This window comes from Camelus bactrianus, chromosome 7 (genome assembly GCF_048773025.1).
Source record: "Camelus bactrianus isolate YW-2024 breed Bactrian camel chromosome 7, ASM4877302v1, whole genome shotgun sequence".
Classification (NCBI taxonomy): domain Eukaryota; kingdom Metazoa; phylum Chordata; class Mammalia; order Artiodactyla; family Camelidae; genus Camelus; species Camelus bactrianus.
In genome coordinates, this window is record NC_133545.1 from 37,075,519 (window position 1) to 37,094,047 (window position 18,529).

Sequence of the window (18,529 nt, forward strand, 5' to 3'; positions counted from 1 at the left end):
ATACAGAAATTAACAGAAATACAGATGTGGCCTTAGGAAGACTATTCTAGGGAAATCACGTATCTAAATGCTCAGTATGGTTACCATAATTGATGAGGGATATGTAAACTAGTGTGTCCAAAGGTGAGTCTGTATTTTGAGTGATCTGGAAACTACTTTTAAGGATGGTTGAAGGATCTGGGGCTGTTTAGTCTAGAGAAGTAGAGAGGATTTAATGGTTAACTATTTGAAGGGCTGGCATGTGGAGTAAGAGTAAACATATTTTGGATTAATCAGGATAAAAGTGGCCTAAAGACAAATTATAGCAATGCAGATTTTAATTTACTTGTAATAATAATAGGTCATGCTGTAGTGAGAACTATGGTGCCTCCTCTCTCCCTAGAAGGGTTTAAGCCAAAGTTGGCTGACTGCCCTTCAGAGATAGAATGAATGATTCTGGAAATACTTGGAAAGCTGATCTAGACGACCTCTAAGATGTTCCTGAAAGCCTTTTCATCCTGAATGTGTCTTGTTATGAATGAATATCTTTAAATAAGAAAGTTCAGTGTAGTGGAAAGAATGTGCATTACAGAGAAATCAGAATTTGATTTGGAAGCCACTAGTGGTGTGACTTTGGGCAAGATACTTAGTCTTTCTGAGTTTCATTGCCCTTATTATCTCTCAGGGCTGTTCTAAGAATTCATTAGATGGTACATCACTTAAATCACCCATTTGGCATCTAATGCATGTGTGATTTTCTTCCTTCTATTTTCCACAAAATGGTTTATAATCAAACATCTGGGACCAATTAAGATTTTGAAAGTCCAGTGTTGAAATGAGCTAATTTTCCTAGGCTTCAAGTGCAGGATTTCACTTGTTCTTAAAAAATAATCTTGATTGAGATTTGATTAGATGCCTTGTGACGCAGCATCTTAAAAAAAAAAAAAAGACAAGTTTAATGTAAGCAGAAATAGAAGGAATCAGAAGCCAGATGGCCAATATCATCTCTGAAATTTGCAACTGCAAGATCATCGCTTGACTAAAGTCTTTCCTCCCAAGAGAGTTATCACAAAACAAAAACAAAAAACCGAAACACTGCAAACTGTATTATTCAAAACAATAAAGTGTTTTACATTCCTGGAAGGCATTTGAAATTTTAGTAAGGAAAGCTCAGTAATAAGCACTAAAGTATTTTCTTTAGAATTTTAGAAGAAACTGCAATCTTTCAGAATGAGTCAATATAAGCTTTTCTAGCTGTCCTCCTTCCCAAATGAAAGAACAGGAAGTAAATAAACATCCCACAAGTACTGGAAGTCAATTTTTATTATTTACAAATAATTTCCTTTAAATGTTTTACTTTGTTACCAAAGAAAGCTACTCCATGGGCAGAAATCACACTGAATTACTGAACTAGCTACTAAGATTATGTGTACTGAATAGTCAATACTGTTAAAGTAGATTTGGTCTTAACAATCACAAATCCTTCATTATCCATTAGCATCCTACTCTTAAGCATTCTCATTAGAGGCTGTCTTTAACTAGCAAATGGTAACAGATGTGTAGTTGTTCTCTCAGTTTTCTTATCTGCAACATGTACAAGGATTTAAATAGGCAGCTCAATGCTCATAGCAGCTTCTAAGTAAGTGCTATCTTGCATTCCCTCCATGCTATTTTTCCTACCCCCAATTCCAAGTTAAGCACTACCAATATTTTGGGGAACCACCCTGCCACACATTGCTCTATACACACATACACATAATTTAACAAAAATAGGATCATATTTACATACTGTTTCTATTGTGGCCAAGTTCAACAGCATCAAAATCATTTCTAGGTACTTAATTCAGGTGGCTATAAAGCAAAAAAAAAAAAAAAAAAACAAAAAAAACAAAAAAGAAAAGAAAAATCATGTCAGATGCTATATCATCTTTATACTGATACATTTCAATCTCTTGAATATTTGTTAAATTTTAAAATGTTTTTGGCCATGTTAGTGAACCTTTGATTAATTCTAAATAGTACCTATCACAGTGAAATGCATATTTTGTCTTAATAATTGTTAACGTATACCTCATTAATAATGTACATTTCAGAGTGCCAAGTAAGATGACCACATTTCGCTAAAGGATTCCTGGAAGTCTGAGTCACAAGCATAAGTGACAAAAGCTGCAGGGTTGGCTGGTGGTGGTTGCAGCGGTTGGGGAGACTTTCCGGCTTAAACAGGAAGAGGACATTAAAGAATTCTTAGAGCAGACAGCTTAGGTCTTATACGGTGGCATGATTATGCTATAAAGGATCCAGCCCCTTTCAACTGTTCTGCTCTGCCATCCTTGTAACACAGGCCTTTGTTCTCCTGTTTGTTGCTTCAGGACTGAGGTGTGGTTGCTGCATCTCTGGCATCACATTCCTTCAGGAAGAAAGACAGGTGGAGTACAAGGATGAGCTCTGATCTGCAGAACATGTCCATCTGAAGCTTTCCTAGAAGCCCCATTAAAACTTCAATTTTCGTCTTACAGGCTAGAACTGGGTCAAAAGGCTGCCGCTACATGTAAGGGAGTCAGAGAAAAGTATTTGCAGCTGGAATTACGGTTCCATTAGGATGACTAGACACTAGGTAGAAAAAGACCAAGGTCTGCTACAGAAACCTAAGTCATAGCAAGCTGTACTTACTCCATGACAAGAAATAAAGGGACTTTACTCTTATTTCAGAAGAGCACTGAGATGGTATGGCTAAGATATGACAAGTGCCCTACCACAAAGAGATGGAGGAAGGGTGGAAGGGATCTGGCTGCATTTGGTGTTGAGAGGAAGACTTTCCCCTTTGTCGCTAACCTTCACTAACCCTTCTGAAGCTGAAAAAGGAAGAGACCACTTGTCCAAAGCCCTCTACATTATCTGCTTTCATTCACCTATAAGTGGAAGCCTGGAACTGCGAAGATGCACATCTAACAGACTCTTCACTTACTGCACTGATTCTAAAACCCGTGCAGAAAATGGAGAGTAAGTCAGCTTTGGGCTGTAGACAGAACCTTTGCGTTCCCATATCTAAGACATAAAACAGAAAAATAATACTGCCATCCCTCTTCATCTCCCACTGTACTGAACACTCAGTAGGTGCTAAGTAAACACTTGTCAACTTTCGAGAATACGAAGAGGAAAGAGATGGAAATTAATACTTGAGAGACCGCCGTACACCAGAACTGGACCAGATGGCTTACCTACAGAGCTCATTTACTCATCAGCCCGCAGTTAGGTAGGCATTACCGCCCCCATTTAGAGAAGTACACTGAGGCTCAGGAAGGTTAGCCAGGGCCACATGGAAAGCAGAGGTAGACTTCAGGTTTAACTGAAAGCCTTCTCCTTAAGCAGTGTGCCCCACGGTCTTTCCTCCGCCAGAGCTTCTGATACCGTGCTTTGCAGTCGACACAAATTCTGAGCAGAAGTTTGATTCAGCATCAGGAAGAACACTAACTTTTGCAGGCACAACTCTTAGGATGGAGCAACACTTCGCGAGTCTTCAGGGTGTGGTCAAAGCAGGACAAGCTAGCGCCAGCTACGCTAGTGGTGAGGCCTGGGTGCCGCTGGGGAGGCGGGGCCGAGCGAAAGGTCAGGCCTGGCGGGCTCGGACGCACCAGTGTGGCTTCGGGGCGACCCGGAACTCGGCCCGGGGTGTCTTATGCCAGGCTGGGCGCGGCGGGCGGCGGCCGCGGCGGGACCGGGCGGGCCGCACTCCGAGGCCGGCCGCGCGTGACGCACTTCCGCCCTGCGTTTTCCGGCTTAAAGGGGACTTGGACCATCTTCACAACAACAACAAAACCAGCGCGCTCGCGGCCGGCGCCTCGACTCTAGTCCCCGCCCTCCGCCACCTGCCGCCGCCTCTGCCGCGCCCGGCCGTGCGCCGCGCTGCCCTGCCCTGCCCCAGGGGTCAGGCGGAGAGCGGACCGCGCCCTTCGGCCAACTTCTCTCGCTGCCACCGCGGCGCCTCGCGAGACCCGGGGCCGGGTCGTGGCCGCCGCTGAGCAGCAGGAAGGGAGCGGCCGCCGCGGAGGACGCCTGGCCGGACTTTGTGGTCGGCGGCCCTACCCGGGCGCGAAGGGCGGCGGTGGCGGGCCTCGCGGCCATCTCTCAGGTAGCCCTACCTGTCACGGCTGGCCTCCCTGATCGGCCCGTCCCTTTCTCCAGCTCGCGTGGCGGAGCCGTCGCGTAGGGCCCTTGTTGCGTTTCAGCTTGGGGGTCGCGACGGGAGAGGGGGCAGTGACTCGGACTGTCGCGCCCTCACCCCTCCCTCCCTTTTCACCGCTTTCTCTCTCTCCTCTCGCCTCCCTCTGCAGTCCGGAGCCCGGCGGAGCCCGGACCTGGCGGGGAAAACTGCACCCACGGCCGGGCCCCCAGACCCCGGCGCCGCCGCCGCCACTGTCCATCATCCTTGGTACCGACAATGGCCTTTGTATCGCCCGATGCGCTTGTGACTGACTTGAACACGGAATATTAAGAACCCAATCGCTTCCGTCCCCATCTCAGCCGCGCCGGCAATAACCACCTCGGCTCATTTGGGCTTAACTGCTGGTCCTCTTGACTCTGTTCGACTTTGGGGGCACCATGGACCAAAGTGGGATGGAGATTCCTGTGACCCTCATCATTAAAGCACCGAATCAGAAATACAGTGACCAGACTATTAGCTGCTTCTTGAACTGGACCGTGGGGAAACTAAAAACGCATCTGTCTAACGTGTACCCTAGCAAACCAGTAAGTGTCTGAAAGCTGGGCGCAGCTGCTCTGGCCAGCAGCTTTTCGTGCCATGTACTCCCTTAATCTCTGCTCACCCTCTCCCCTCTTCAATCAAATAGGTCTCTTTTTGACTGCAAAGTATTTTGATTGCAAAGTATTTTTCCTTCCGAGGTTATGTGTCTCTTGAGTGTCTGAACCATCATTAATATCTTCCTGATGAGCTTCAGTTAATTAGTAAGAGTATGTACAGAAGTATCAGGGGACATAGGAATTGGCAGGCGTACAATAGGACCATTTTCCTTGGACTCAAAGTCATCAACCGAAAATGAGAATGACAGATGCATCTTTAAAAAGAAGTCTTTAGAGAAGCACTGCAACCCATATTAAGGCTTTCATTGCTTATTAGTCTAAAATTCTTTTTTACTTTCAACACCCGGCCCAGAAATTTGCTCACCGTTAAAGAGCTAGTTTTTTCTTGGAAATAAATGTGACCCCTATAAAAGTTGTACTTTCCACACTAATAAGTATTTTAAGAAGCAAAACTTCACGTTTCAAATTCACTTTCTTCTGCTCCTCCCTCTTTTCATTTTCCTCCTGTAGAGGACACAAATTTTCTAAACTTAGAAGAGAACAGTCCTTTGACACCCGCTCTTCTCCCCCCGCCCCATTTGGTGCATCTTTTATTCCTTTCATATAGCCATTTGTAAATCAGTGTTGCAGTGTTTTCCATTCTGAATCATATCTGGAGATTGCGAAGATAATAAATAAAATACAGACAGACAGTAGCTCCATTTGTCCGCAAGGCTAGATTTGAAAGTTATCAACATAGTTGATAATTAAGAAGTCTTGGAGTAATTTAGAAAAGTATATTGCACTGTAGAGTGTATGAAAGTGAGGCTTTCACATTCTTGTGTAAAAATTTCATTCCCGAATAAGTAGTTTTCAGTGATTAATAAGCTTTTTTTTTTTTTTTAAATTAATGAAGAGGCTCAGATTTTTAGGGTGGGAAATATTTTTGGCATCAGGCAAATTTAAGCCAGCAGCAAGGATGTGCTGGAAAGCAACTATGCTTTATAGGTTTTACTTAATACTTGTTTCATGCACATAAGTGAGGAAGGCACTTGATCTATGTTAAGATATTAATAAGTTAGGAATGTTTCAATGTTACGATATTAAGTTTAGTTAGGTGTTTAGGCTTCTAGAATAACTATAGAAATAGGGTGGTTATTGCAAAAACAGGAGGTTTAGAAAAACAATTGTTTGTGGGCATTAGCTGTGTTTGTCAGTACTTATTATACAAATATTTTTAGTAGGAGAAATAAAAACCCTGAAGTTTTTAAGTACTTGGAATAAAACAGTTGGAACTCTCATTTATTCAAATCTTTTCTTGAAGTTAATATTTACACAGCGGTAGTAACTTGTTTTTAAAAATTTCTGCTTTACAAAAGATTTCCTATTGCATGTGATTTGTTGTATATGTTTTTGAAGTGGAAAATAGCTTTTCAGGATAGTCAGCATTGAAACTCATAGATTTCCATAATACTGTTTGTAACATAGCCATAACTAAGTACATTATTCCTAAGTATACCACTCTTAAATACATTTATTATTGAGTATATATCTAAATATATATGCTTAAGTATATACTTATGTGAGGATCTTTATATTATACAATTAAACCAAAAGGAATTTGGTTTACACTATGATAGAACAAGAGTTATCATTTTTATGAAACTTTCTTTTTAAAAAAATATCTAAGAGAGGAGTGTGAAATTCACTTGTTTTATCTGCACCTGGGAGAAACCTGTTTTTGACGTGAGTTCTGCCCTCCTAGCACTAATCTCCAGTGGAGGGCTGGCTATCAGTGCGGACCACTGGAGATTAGTCAGCTGCTGGAGGACAGATCAGTTGCAAACTTCTCTATACCCCGCCCTCCTAACCCATCTGCTTCTAGTACACCCGAGGCACTTTTGGAAGCTGTAACCAAATAATAAGCAGCCTGTTAATTACATAACCTTGTGGCAAACCTGACTTTTTTTCTCCTGAGCAAATTTACTCCAAGTGAATTGTAATAGTTGAAATTTATTTCTGTTAATGAGACTGGGGGTAATGTATTCATTTTCACAGAACTTTGCTGAAAACTTTGTAAGGTTTTTAGATTCAACAGACTTACATTCTAACTTATTTATCACATAGAATTAATTTGAAGTATTCCAGTTGTTGAACAGACCAGTTGTTTAATGATATTCTGAAGCCATAGGTAGTTCTCAGCATAGGAATTGGTGTTCTTAAAGTTTACTTTGTAAGAGTGTTATTTGGAATAGAGAAGTTTTACATTATAAGCAATATTATAGTATTGGTTTAATATAAATGAAGTTTAGATTCTTATGACCATCTACAATGACTACTTAACATTGATTCTGTTTTTAAGTGTTTCAAGTGCTGTTTGGTGTTTAACAGAGATAATTTCTTATGCCTGATTACTTATGCATCTGCCTGGTAAAGGTGGGTGGACATGGAAGCAGAGAAGGGTTAGTGCCTTGTAGAAGCAGGTGTCCCCCAATAGGAAGCAGAAAAGTTGGTAGCTCTGGTCAGCACTGCTCTAATTGGGTCTGTTGGGTCAAGGGAGGTAGAGGGCCTTCGTCCCTGGGGGCACTGGCTTCTAGGAAGATAAATGAGAGCTGCTAGAGGGAGAAGAATGGAGATTTGAAGTTGTACTTTTAGGATCTCTACAAGGATAGGTCCCTACATGCTTTAACAGAATTCTGGTTAAACTCTGAAATAGTGTGTAAAATCTTAAGATTTTTAGTTTTATGGTCGGATACTGACTTTATTTAATCACAGGTAATCTCCATCCACATGGATATTTTCAGTTCAACTTCCCCTCCCTCAGTTACCCCACAACAAATATATCCATCTTTCCAAAACACATTTTCTTGGGCTTCATTTATATGTTTAATTAGGATTTTATTGACCTGACATTTTTGAAGGTCTATGTGTATACTAAGCAAAAAGGTGATGATAAGAGACCTTTGCTCTTATGAAGCTTAAGTCTAGTGAGGCATACAGACATGTAAGTAAATAACTACAATATTATGTGACTAATGTTATACAAGAGGGATGTACTGAGTGCTGCAGGAGCACAAGAAGGGAGCAGTCCTTTGGAGCTGGGGGTAAGGGAATGTGTACCTGTTTTAAGAAAAGATTCACAGGGGCTTTTTTTTTTTTTAAATAATTGATAACAGTTTCAAGTAGATGGTAGTTTCTTTTCTTCTTTTTAACTGTTCTTTCAGAGCTAATGTTGCACTGATGATTCTAAATGCTTTATATTGTTAAAATGCTTAGTACTTTACATATAGTACTATGTAAAAAGAGTACAGATCTATAATGGGCTACAGAGGGGAAGGTGTTTTCCAGTTAGGAAACAAGGCAGTTGCGGTATTTATGCAGAAGTTTACAAAGTCATTATTAAAAACCTCAGATGTGAAATTGAGCTCTGGTGGACTTCTGTTTAACTTTGAATGGTATTGATAATTGGCTTAGTACTTGGTTTAAGAACTGGGAAGTGCACCAGTTCATGTTGATAGTGTATACAGATAACTGTGAATCATATTCTGATATGACATTTGTCATCACTTCATGACTTTAGGATTTCAGTTCCTAAAATTGGCCTGTAGTGTGAAATAATCATTCTGAAATTTAGATAATTGTTACTACTGGGTGAAGATACCTGTCAAGAAGGCCATTTGAGTAGTTTCAGACTTTGAGATAGTTTAACTTATTTACTAGATGTGTAAATATCAAAACGGTGAACTTAAAATGTTATCCAGTAGAATGGACTATCCTACAGAAAACTTAAAAATAAAAAATAAAATAAAAAATAAGAATGACTAAATCCAGATAGGCACCTTTTTCGTTACCTTATTTCTTACTATTTGTTCTCATAAACAGTAACTAACATGGACCTGACTCACCTTGAATTCAGTTTTGAAGGCAAACCTTTCTGGGACTTACATGCCTTTGCTCCCCTTTTTTCAGTCTTGAGGTCAAAATGCCTGTCGAACATGTCCCTCATTTCTGGGTAGATTTCCTCTGTCTTGGCGCGTTTTCAAATTGTGCCTTTGCTCTGAGGTTCTGATAAAATTAAAGAAACAAGAATAGAATCAGTTGTATAGATTCTATACTGAGAATATAACATTCCATAGCCAAATTGCCTGCAGTTCAGTTGGAAGTCTTACCTTCGTTGTCAGTGGAAGTAGCGTGTATAAAAATAATTTGAGGTTTATGTCTGTCTCATTTTTGTAATTACCTATTACCTTATATAGGCAAGTCATTTAAAAAAATTATAAAATATTGGCTATATTCCCCAGGCTGTACAATATATTCTTGTAGATTATTTTATACCTAATAGTTTGTACCTCTTAATCTCCTACCTCTATATTGCCCCTCCCCTATTTCCCTCTCCCCACTGGTTACCACTAGGTTGTTCTCTGTATCTGTGAGTCTGCTTCTTTTTTGTTACATTCACTAGTTTGTTGTATTTTTTAGATTACACATATAAGTGATACCGCACAGTATTTATCTTTCTCTGCCTTACTTATTTTACTTAGTATAATTAGGCAGGTCATTTTAAAAACTTGCTTTCTTAACCACCTCATAATGTTGCTTTAAAGGGGCTATAATACACACACATAAATAATTTTTGTTTTATAAGACTTTTGTCTTACAAAATTTTAGTACATAGACGTTTAAGAAGGTTTCATGTCACCAAGCAAAATATTCAAATTTTTAAAATTTTAGAGCTCCTTTTAAAACATTAAATTGAGTTCAAAGGTTGATAGAAAGTTGAAAGTCTTGAATAAGTGCTGACTAAAATTTGTTTTATTTAACTCCTTTGTGGCCTGTTTATAGTGTCTTTTTTTCGGAAAATAAAGTACTATGAAGGTATTGTTTTGTTTAATCACGCATCATGCTTTTTTAAAAAATTTTTTAAAATGTTTAGTTTTTTTTTTAATTAGTAGGCTTTATTTTTCAGAGCAGTTTCAGGTTCACAGCAGAATTGAGCAGAAAATTCAGAGAGTTTGCACATAGCCCTCCCCACCCACACATATAGTCTCCTACCCTCAACATCCATCATGCTTTTTAAAATAGGGTTTTTCTAGAACTTCTAAGTTTAAGTTTCTGTCCTTTATGTAATAAATATTGATTTGATGGTCTCACATGCTTTTATTTAACTATCATATTTGGTGCTCTGATTTTAAATTGCCATTTACTAAGTGGTTGCTGTATATACTAGGCATTTTACTAAGCACTTTATATATTTATCACATTTGTTCCTCATAGACAGCTTATGCTGCAGGTTTTATTATTAACTCTATTTTCTAGATGAGGAGTCTGAGGATTGGTGATTTTTTTGCCCAAGATCAAAGAACTCTTAATAGAATTGGAATTTGAACCCAGATTGGTCTTAACCATGTGATGGTTATATATAAGATGAAGAAAGGCATTTAGGGACTTGGCCGTCTCAGTTATATACTTGCAAATTGAAAAGAAGTAAGTGAACTGTAAAAAGAAGATGTTTATGTTAGATGGTCATCTAAAGGCTACAGATGAATGAGTAGCATAGTCTTACTACTGTTCTAATGCATATCAGCTTAGCATGTGGTTATTTTTGTTTTGATAAATTATAGGGAAGGCATAGGAACATATCTCAAGACTTTAAATACATTGCATTCCCCTTTCTTTTCACAAGCCTGCTTATTTGCATGAACCATAGCAGTTATGTATTTTGGCATCTCTGTTGTGTGTATACCTGACTTGTGAATGGCTATGAGTAGAAATCTAAGCAGGGAATGTCCCTTTGCAGTTCTAGAGAAAATTATTCTTCAAGCTCTGTAAGCTGATTTTGTTTACTGTTGTTGCAAGAGGGTAAGAGGTAGAGGTAGTTTGGGTAAGCTATGCTTCCATTTACAGTGTTTCTGAATTTCCTGGGGCTTTAGATTGGGTGAGTTTAGTGGGAGTGGGAGGGAAATTTGTTCCAGTACAAATTCACAGAATTCATTTCCCACAGAAACGATATTTTGTGCACCTTCTGGGAGCCAGCTCTTTAAAGCTGTTTGACACTTGTGACTGAACTATATGTAAGTATTGAAATATTAATAGTTACTACTTTCAAAGAAATTGGGCTGTAGTTCTTTGAACTAACATGTAAGTTTGATGATTGCTTTTACTGAGCTATTTGATTATGCTGAAGTTGTATATACTAAGGACATGATTTTTTAAGCCATATGTAATTATGAGACCCATTTAGTCTTTTACATACAAAATTTAATCTTTTGATTTTCTAGAAATATAAAAGTGTTGGCTTTTTAAACTCATCTGTTCGACTCTTGTGAATATTTTAAGTGCATTAGGGATCCATAGTATTTTATCACTTTTTGATATCTAGTTAAACATTAAAAAATCAGACATTTTAGGTAATAATATATGTAAACTTTTTAGAAAAAAAATATCGTTCCCCAGTTTAGGATTTGTTTTGCATATTATACTAGCAGGGGAGCTTTCTGCATCTTGGTTTTTAGCAATCTCTGCTAAGTGGGTAGCAGAGTTTTGGGGCCAGCTGGTTAAGCAGCTGTTTATTGGGAGTGGTACAGCTCTGTCTCTAGAATACTGAGAGTGCCAACAGGATGTTTCTTATTTGGTAATTTAGCTGCCTCTGCTCTGCCATGTGTCACCAGGCTTCCTCTAGGGTGGATCAGTGGATGCAGTGCAAGTAGTGTACCTAATAGGATTTGCTGATTATTGGATGTAGGGTGTGAGCAACAGGAAGAATGGTGGTAGTGTCAACAGAGATGGTCAAGTATATTTATGTGTTAATCTGTGTAGCCAATATCTTCACAGAAATTTTTAACTGACAATTTAATTAGTACTTTATTTTAGATGTACAATCCTGAGTCTTCTGAATTCTTATATTTAAAGGGTACCACATAATGTTTATTTATTTATTTATTTTTTTGAGAGAAAAATGAACTTTTATTGTGTCAGGCCACTGAGATCTTGGGGTTTGTTATAGCTGCTAGCAATACTTACTCTAACTAATAAAGAAATGGATTTTTAATCAAATTAATAGATACTGTATATTAGAAGGTCTCAATAAGTAAAATTGCATCACTTTTACAAGTTTAACTGAATTTGAATTGAAATTTCAAAATCTGTTCTTTTCCTAACACTGTAGCTTATAATCCAAACTAATTGAAAATTAAGTCAGTTGGTTATTGTGTTGTTTGTTATCATGTCTAACTACTGGTTTTCCAGATATTTAAATTAAATTTATTGATATATAAATTGACGAGGCAATTTTTTTAGTGGCATAGAAAAATTTTCAAATCTTCTTACTTAACATATGTACATGAGAACTTCTTTTTCTCTGTTTTCAACCACAGTAAAATTAAAGAATTCTTTTTTCTTTTACTTCTGATTATCTGAAGGCATTTGAATATTCAATTTAAAGCAGCAATTTTTTTTATTGAGACATTCACATACTACAGAATTATTCACACACTAATAAAATTTGCCATTTAATGTGTGTAACTCAGTAGTTTTTAATAGTTCACAGAGTTGTGCAATCATCAGCACTGTAATTCCAGAACATTTTCATGACCCCAAAAAGAAACCCCATACTCACTAGCAGTCACTCCATTCTCTGTTCCCCCAATCCTTGGTAACCAACAGTCTACTTTCTGTCTCTATGGATTTGCCTATTCTAGAAATTCCACATAAATGGAACTGTAGTATATATGGCCTTTTGTGCCTGGCTCCTTTCACTTAGCATAATGTTTATAAGGTTCATTCATGTTATAACATGTATCAGTTCTCCATTACTTTTTATGGCTAAATAATATTCCATTGTATGTATATATCATATTTTGCTTATCTATTCATTAATTGATAGGCATTTGAGTTGTTTCAGCTTTTTGGCTATTATGAATAATGCTGCTATGAACAGTCCCTTACAGGTTTTTGTGTGGACATGTCATGTCTCTTTGGTACATACCTAGGAATGGAATTGGGTATACACTGAGTCATAGGGTAGCTTTCTGAGGGACTGGCAAACTTTTCCAGAGGCTGTTCCATTTTACACTCCCACCAGCAATGTCTGAAGGTTCTACTTTCTTCACATCTCTATCCACACTAGTTTTTGCTTCATGTATTTTCACGGGGTACCATGTAATTTTGTTATATTCTGGTTTTTGGAAATTAATGTTCCCTTGCTGTAGAAAGATAAAAGTTTATTTTAAATTGATTATTAATTTTGAGAAAAGTTAATACTAATTCTAATACATGATTCCTCCTTCATAGTAGTCTGCTAATATCAGTACCATTTGCAGAAATGAACCAGATGAACTTAGTACTAGCAAGTGCTTTAAATTAGTATTTTGATTCATAGACTAAATATTTCATTTCCATTCTTAATGATTACATGTAAAAACTGATATAACAAACTCCACATAAGTTCTGTCTTCCAAATCTGTGTAAACCCTTTTGGACTCATAGCACTTCATTTAACAAACTGGCATTTAGCATGTGCTCTGCAGGACACAGTGCTAGGCTCTGGGAATAAAGGGATGAGCTAAATGGACGTGGACCCTCCTTTGTTTTTGGCACTCATATTCCACTTAGGGAAATAAACGTGTGCACATAATTACAGATTGTGGTTTGTGTTATGAAAGAAAGAGGTTATGTGAAAGGGAATGCTCTACTAAATGTGTGAATCAGGTAAGACCTCTTTGAGGGGGTCATTTTAAAGCTAAGACCTAAAAGATGATTAAGAGCCAGCCCTGCAAGAGCTAGGAGAGAATGTTGCAGGTAAGGTGTCTGAATTGGGGAAGAGTTTGGCATATTTGGGGATCTAAGTGGATGCCAGTTTGGCTAGTGAATGAGGAAGAAATATGATCGGAGGAGGTTGGAGAGAGAGACAGAAACCAGATCCGCTGGGACCATCTGGTTATGGTAAAGAATTAGAATTAAATACAGAGTGGTAGGAATCCATTAAAGAGTGACAGAATTGATTCACATTTTTAAAAGATCACTCTATTTTCTGACTGTAGAACAGAGTGTAAAGACCAGTTAAGAAGCTGTTGCAGAAGTTCAGGCAAGACATGATGGTTTAGGTTAAGGTAATGGCAATGGAAATGGAAAGAAATGGACTGATCTAAGAGAGACTTTTGGAGATAGGGTCCAGAGGATTTGCTGATGGTTAGAAATGTTAGACAAGGTGAGAGAAAGGAAAACTGAGGATAATGTCCAGATTTTTGACTTAAAAAACTGGTGCCAAGTTGTTATGGATTAGGGAACAAGTAAAAGGAAAGATTTGGGGAATTGGGAATTGAGAACCATTGTAGATGTTTTGACTTTGAGTTGCCTATTGAGATATCTGAAGATATCAAATGTCTAAATGTTGGGTATATGGGTCTGGGCCTGAAAGGGAGAGAGAGGCCTTGGATAGAGAAGCAAATTTGCAACTCACCTGAAGAACTTTAATTTTTAGAATTGGATGGAAAATTTAGCAAAGGACCCTGGAGGGACAATGACCAGTGATATGAATGAAATGTATACATGCCTCTTAATGGGTTTTCTAAACCTTGATTGCTCTTTCACAGGTACAAATAGTGAAAGCTGTGGTCTTGTCTTCTTGCAAATGCCAGACTTTTAGCTGAGTGCTGTTGGTCATGCTGTTTCCTCATCCTGCTGAGGGACTTGCTTAGCTTTCGCCCAGCCTTTCTGTTCAGTGGGTATAGGCTTTAAAAAAGTAGGATGTGGGGATAAGGGATTACCAGTCTCTGGGCTTCAACTAATGCTAGTTTAGTCAGCTGTATTTTGGGTTAAATAGATTATGTGCCATTAGGTTTAAAAGTTTAATGATTATTTATGTTTCTCAAACTGGGTCTCACAGTTTAGGACTAGGAATTCTCAAAATCTTTAATTTTGGTTTGTATTTTGATATACAAATTATCATTATAGACAATCTGGATGATTACTTTATAGCTGACTCTCATGAGATTTCAGTACCTGTGTTTTTAACTAAGTGATCATCTTAAGTGTGTTTAATTTGTGTGGCGAAGTTTTTCAAGCATGGGCTTCCAGAGTTTGTGAAGTTTCTGACAGCGATCCGTATTATTTCTGTGAAAAAATTGCTTTAAACCTATCTACTAAATAATTAGGACAGTAAACTATCTAAATTGGATTGCCATTATACTTATTTTATATATACAGATATATATATTTATCTGTATATATGTTGATGGTCCAGAATACTGAGTATTCTAGCATATTTTTGCCTTATCTTGTTTAGAAGTGATACTTGTGTTAAAGTACATGATTAATTCCATTACTGTTACAGTTTAATACTATAATGGAGATTACCCATGCAGAAAGAAGGTCATTATAGATTTCTTACATTTTGAAGCAGAGGTTGGTAAATACCTCTTTCACCCTGCCACTCAATACATCCTTTCATTAAAAATCTGAAGGAAAGTAACTTATGTTTTGGACATAGGCTTCTTTTTACCAATATCAAAATATTTTTTTCTCTGTGTAGAGAAGTAAAATTAATTAAAAGCTTCCCTTTTGTTATTTATAAATGTCATTTTAAACTCATTCTTGAAGGTTGTTCAAATATGGATTAGGGCTTGCTTTTTTAATCATTAAAAGTGATAGTTATTGCAGGTTTAACCAACCCAGGGTCCTAATCACTTTCTTATGCATAATGAACATACACAGCCTGCTCTTAGTCATACAAATTTTCAGTACTTTCATGTAATCTCTCATTAGATCCTCATGAAACTGCATGATGTCAAAGGAGTAGGTATAGAAATTAATATCAGATGCTCATTGAATGTTTACTGTATGTTCTGCTCTGTTCTTAGAGGTTTGTGTGCACACTCATTGTTGTGAAAATTAAACCTTGTGAAATAGGTACTATTATTGCCCTCATTTTACAGATAGGAAAACTGAGCCACAGAATGGTGGTAGTGGGCTCGTGTACAAGTTTCTTTCTTTCTTTCTTTTTAACATTTTTTATTGATTTATAATCATTTTACAATGTTGTGTCAAATTTCAGTGTAGAGCACATTTTTTCAGTTATACATGAACATACATATATTCATTGTCACATTTTTTTTCGCTGTGAGCTACCATAAGATCTTGTATATATTTCCCTGTGCTATACAGTATATTGTGTACAAGTTTCTTAACATTTCTTCACCTACCTCTGTCATATTCTAATGTAAGTCCAACTTCTCCACACAAGATTCTACCCGTTCGTTATTAGCTAATCAAGGACATTGTTCTTGAAATTCTCTGCTTTTCTCTCCTGCATTCTCAGTTTTTTCCTTTCTACTAGATTATTCCTGTTGGCACACAAACATGTTATTTCTCTCTTCTTAAAAAAACAAAAACAAAAAACAGTAAAACAAGCAAGACCTTCTTTTGAGTCTACTCTTCTAGCTATTGCTCTGTTTCTTTCCTTGTCTTTATAAATCGTGGATATTCACTATCTCAAACTGTACTCCTCTCCTTTTCTCTTGAATCCATTCCAGTTAAGTTTCTGCCCTACTGCTTCACCAAGATTGCTTTTATCAAGATCACCAGGGATTTCCATATTGCAGGATATGTAGGAAAATGCAGAAATAAATAGTATGAATGAAGGACACTACAAGTAATAACAAAAGCCTGGAAACATTAAAATATCCATGTTATAAATTTTAATATTTCTGTGTTGATAATTGTTGGAGCCAGATAGTTGGGGATTCTTAAAAGATGGTACCTGAGAGTTCATTTTATTCTCTTCACTTTGTGTATGTTTGAAAAGTAAAAAAAAAAAAAAAAAGAGAAAAGACTGATGTTTTTATACAGAATGATATGACATAGAAGAATATATTAAAATTTTGCTCTGGTGAAAAAATGATAGTTTATGATGGCTGTAGTATTTACCAAGGAAACTTCTTTGGGTTCCAGCTGAAGTAGTAAATGCATTATGGAAACTTATAAAGCAGTACATAATTCATTTTGTCCAGGGGTTAAAGTAATCATCATCTACTTAGCATTTAACTTATGTTACGTAATTTACTACTTGTGCCCCACTCAGTACTTATCTGTATTGATTGACATTTCAAAACTTGTGATACGTATCTTTTTAAAAAACTCCTGCGTTGTATTTGGTTGTTTATATATAGGAATTTGTATATGCACATGTTGGGACTGGTACACTCAAAAATTCTTCCAGGAGAAGCTAGATTATGCCTAAAAGCTAAGTATCTTGGAAGGACAACTATACCTTTCCCTTGATCTTTGATATCTAAGGATCCCTGAACCACAGATCTTATTCAGTATGACAGTTTCTATCATGATTATTTTTAATCTAAGACTCTTTTTTAGTAGTGATTTTGCATATATAGCCTGTTTGAAAATTGTTAAAGTTATTACTTGGATTTTAAAACTTAATAATTGTTGCTATAATTAATATTTAATTGTTCTAATAGAATTCAAGGAACATTTGCCTGTTTCTCAGTTAAATGAAATAGGAGGTCTTATGGGGACTTGACATAAATGCTTTAATTTTAAATACTTTAATGCTAGTAGTGTGAGTACTTAGCAGGTTTGTTAAAGGAACAAAATATGGAGATGGCAACTGAATCTCCATGCACTTCAGTTGATTTTTCTTTAGTCTTGCGTTCTTAAAAAATGTATGAAGGTATTCGTGAGAATGGCAAGAATAATAAAAACTAGAATAGTTACCTAAAGCTGTAACTAAATCCAAATGGCTCTTGAATTACAATCAATACATTGTCTTGCATGATGTTAATAAAGAAGAAAATCAGTATTATATATACTTTTATATTAAAAATACTGACAAAACAATGCAAAAAAAAAACCTCCACCAGTAACCTTGAAATTTTATCCCACTGTTGACTGTTAATAGAAAGCCAGCCACCTTCTCATTTATAATCTTGAAAGTTTTTAATGACAGTTACACACACATTGCATTAAGGCTGAAAAGACAAACTTCCAATTCACCTTTTCTTCCCTGTTTTAAAAATAATTTGATAATTATCTGTATTTTATTATATCTACAATATATATGCTACCATTTGCTGAACTCTTAGTGTCTTAAGTGGAATTTGGAAAAACAGAATTCTTAAATTGTCAATTTTCTGCTTATCTCTGACTAAAGGGAGTTCTGCTTTATCCGTATTTAGGCATCTTATTCCCAACCTTCAATTTGTATAATTAGAAAAAGTTGAATTCTTTTCTTTGTCCCATTTCTTAGTTGACGAAGGATCAGAGATTGGTGTATTCGGGCAGACTGCTTCCCGATCATCTGCAGCTGAAAGACATTCTCAGAAAAGTAAGCTTTTCTACCACTATTTGATACCAAATACTTGGAATACGAGAGGAGCTATGGTCTGAAGTTTTACCGATATCCAACCAGTTTAGTTTTTAGATACTTAAAATCAGCCTTTTTGGGTAGCGTAATAGGTGATCCTGATTAGGTTATAGTTTTGTATATCCATCTGATAGCTAAATCTGAAATAGGATTATATGTTTGTGTTCAGGGACTTGTTGTGTAAGAAAGTATTACTGACTTACTAGTAGTGCCGAAGTACGGTGTTCAAGTGGTGGTGAAGGATTTTCACTGGTAACAGTCTCCTCTGTTAAATCCCCTTTTGACCAAATGGCATGACATTTTAATACAAGTTACTTGGGTTAGGAGTTTAATTTCAGGACAAGAAATAGAAAGAAGCCCAATTGGTCCATCAGTTAG

General features: G+C 37.1%; 1 protein-coding gene and 1 long non-coding RNA gene across 2 annotated transcripts in view; one reads left to right on the forward strand and one right to left on the reverse strand.

Moving 5' to 3' along the window:
• Window positions 1-1,284: 1,284 nt before the first annotated feature.
• On the reverse strand, window positions 1,285-3,716 carry LOC105069295 (uncharacterized). The gene is made up of 2 exons (XR_006725042.2): window positions 3,198-3,716; window positions 1,285-2,386 (listed from the first exon to the last, which is right to left on the reverse strand). It is a non-coding gene; the product is annotated as an uncharacterized LOC105069295 (long non-coding RNA).
• A 77-nt stretch (window positions 3,717-3,793) lies between these two features.
• The window catches only part of HERPUD2 (HERPUD family member 2), a 36,620-nt gene continuing 21,884 nt past the window's right edge, over window positions 3,794-18,529 (forward strand). The window contains exons 1-3 of the mRNA XM_074367239.1: window positions 3,794-4,108; window positions 4,311-4,725; window positions 18,035-18,112. Coding sequence (XP_074223340.1) covers window positions 4,579-4,725; window positions 18,035-18,112 — 225 coding nt within the window. The 5' untranslated portion in view covers window positions 3,794-4,108; window positions 4,311-4,578. The remainder of the gene's footprint in view (window positions 4,109-4,310; window positions 4,726-18,034; window positions 18,113-18,529) is intronic.